Raw genomic sequence first — 1,713 nt, 5'->3', positions numbered from 1 at the left:
CCCACCTCGTCTCACTGCAGCTTCTGTCTCAGGCCTTCTCCCAGCAGAGCTATAAATCCAGGCTCACTCCTCACTCTCCACACATCCACAGCTGCTCTCCCTCCTCCAGGTGACCCCAGCCATGAGGACCCTCGCCATCCTTGCTGCCATTCTCCTGGTGGCCCTGCAGGTCCAGGCTGAGTCACTCCAGGAAAGAGCTGATGAGGCTACAACCCAGGAGCAGCCTGGGGAAGACGACCAGGACTTTGCTGTCTCCTTTGAAGAAAATGGACTCTCTACTCTTAGACCCTCAGGTAGGAGACATCAATCTTGCAGATCTGCAAAATCTAGAACAAAAGGATTGGAGACAGGCTCTGGCATCAAGTGTGGAAAAGTCTACCTCACTTGAGTGACTTTACTTAATCTTCCTGGACCTTGATTTTCTTATCTCTGAATTAATCAGTGAGAACTGAACACATCTAAAAGATTTTCTTTCTTCTAAGACTTTTAGTTTCAAGATATTTCTGTGAAATTTGTTACTTTTAAGATAGAAAGAGCTACACTGACTTGTTATTTGCAGGTCTGAATGGGTAGACTTGGTTATGGAGAGAATATTTTACTTTGTCCATTGGTAAAGCTTTTAGAACCTAGAGAGGAACCTATGGGTGTGTTTCAATGTAGGCTAATAGACTTGATTAAATCTTTCTACAATACATACTTAGATCCAAACATCATATTGTGTCTCATACATATACACAATTATTATTTGTCAATTAAAATAAGTACATAAGTAAAATGTTTTAAAAAGGGGGGGGAGAGAGAATGAAGAATTTGAATTTGGAAGGTCTTCAAAGACTCCTTGAGCACCAAAGTACTTGAGTCCATGACATGAGCGTGCACAATGCAGCATCTCAGAAATGGATGCAGGTGCATTAGGGAGCCTTGTTAGGACATGCAGACCATACATGGAGGTCTAGATTAGGGGTATGGATTAAGCAGAATGAAGAGTAGGTAACCCCGGGGTTGAGAGGTATATTGTTTTACCAGGGAGCAGGTAATAAACATGTCCTGGATAGACTCAGATGGGGAAAGAGCTATGATCTTGCATGACTAACACAGAGCTAGTACGATTTCTTGTCATTTATGACAAAGACATGAATTTTCTCCATCCTAACATGACTCATGCAGTGTCTCTTGTTTAGACTATCTCAGGTAGTCTGGCTCTGCCTGTCCTTTTCCCCACCTCCCTCACTGTGCCTGACCCTCTCTTCTTTCCACAGGTTCTCGGGCGAGAATCATCTGCCGTTGCCGAATCGGCCGTTGTTCCAGGCCTGAGTCCTACTCCAGGATTTGCATTTTACAGGGCCAAGTCGCCAGACTCTGCTGTCACCGAGCTTCCTAGATAGAAACCAAAACAGTGCAAGATTCAATCCAAGGTCCTGAAAAAGAAAAAACACTTCACTCTGTGTACCTTGTCTCTTTCTAAATTTTTCTCTCCAAAATAAAGTTCAAGCATTAAACTTAGTGTGTTTGACCTTTTAAATTTTCTTTTCTTTTTCTTTTTTTTCCCTTTTGCTTTTTTATATGCTGGATTGTACGGTTCCTTTGTATAGAGAATTCTGATCCACATTAAGTTAACTGGTCTTTGCATTCCAATAATGCACTATTCGAGCATCATAGAGAAATAAAGAAATAGCAAAAATGAATAAAATTGGGTTTCTTGCTGTTGTTGTT

The 1,713-nt window shown here is 41.8% G+C and overlaps 1 protein-coding gene across 1 annotated transcript; it reads left to right on the top strand.

The window, feature by feature from the left end:
- The first annotated feature begins 97 nt into the window (after window positions 1-97).
- On the top strand, window positions 98-1,381 carry LOC112630559 (neutrophil defensin 6-like). Its single transcript, XM_025394947.1, has 2 exons — window positions 98-293; window positions 1,260-1,381. The coding sequence occupies exons 1-2, from the start codon at window positions 122-124 to the stop codon at window positions 1,379-1,381; spliced, it is 294 nt and encodes a 97-aa protein (XP_025250732.1). The 5' UTR covers window positions 98-121.
- Window positions 1,382-1,713: the final 332 nt, after the last annotated feature.

This window comes from Theropithecus gelada, chromosome 8 (genome assembly GCF_003255815.1).
Source record: "Theropithecus gelada isolate Dixy chromosome 8, Tgel_1.0, whole genome shotgun sequence".
NCBI lineage: Eukaryota > Metazoa > Chordata > Mammalia > Primates > Cercopithecidae > Theropithecus > Theropithecus gelada.
This window is presented reverse-complemented; position numbering and strand designations above follow the sequence as displayed.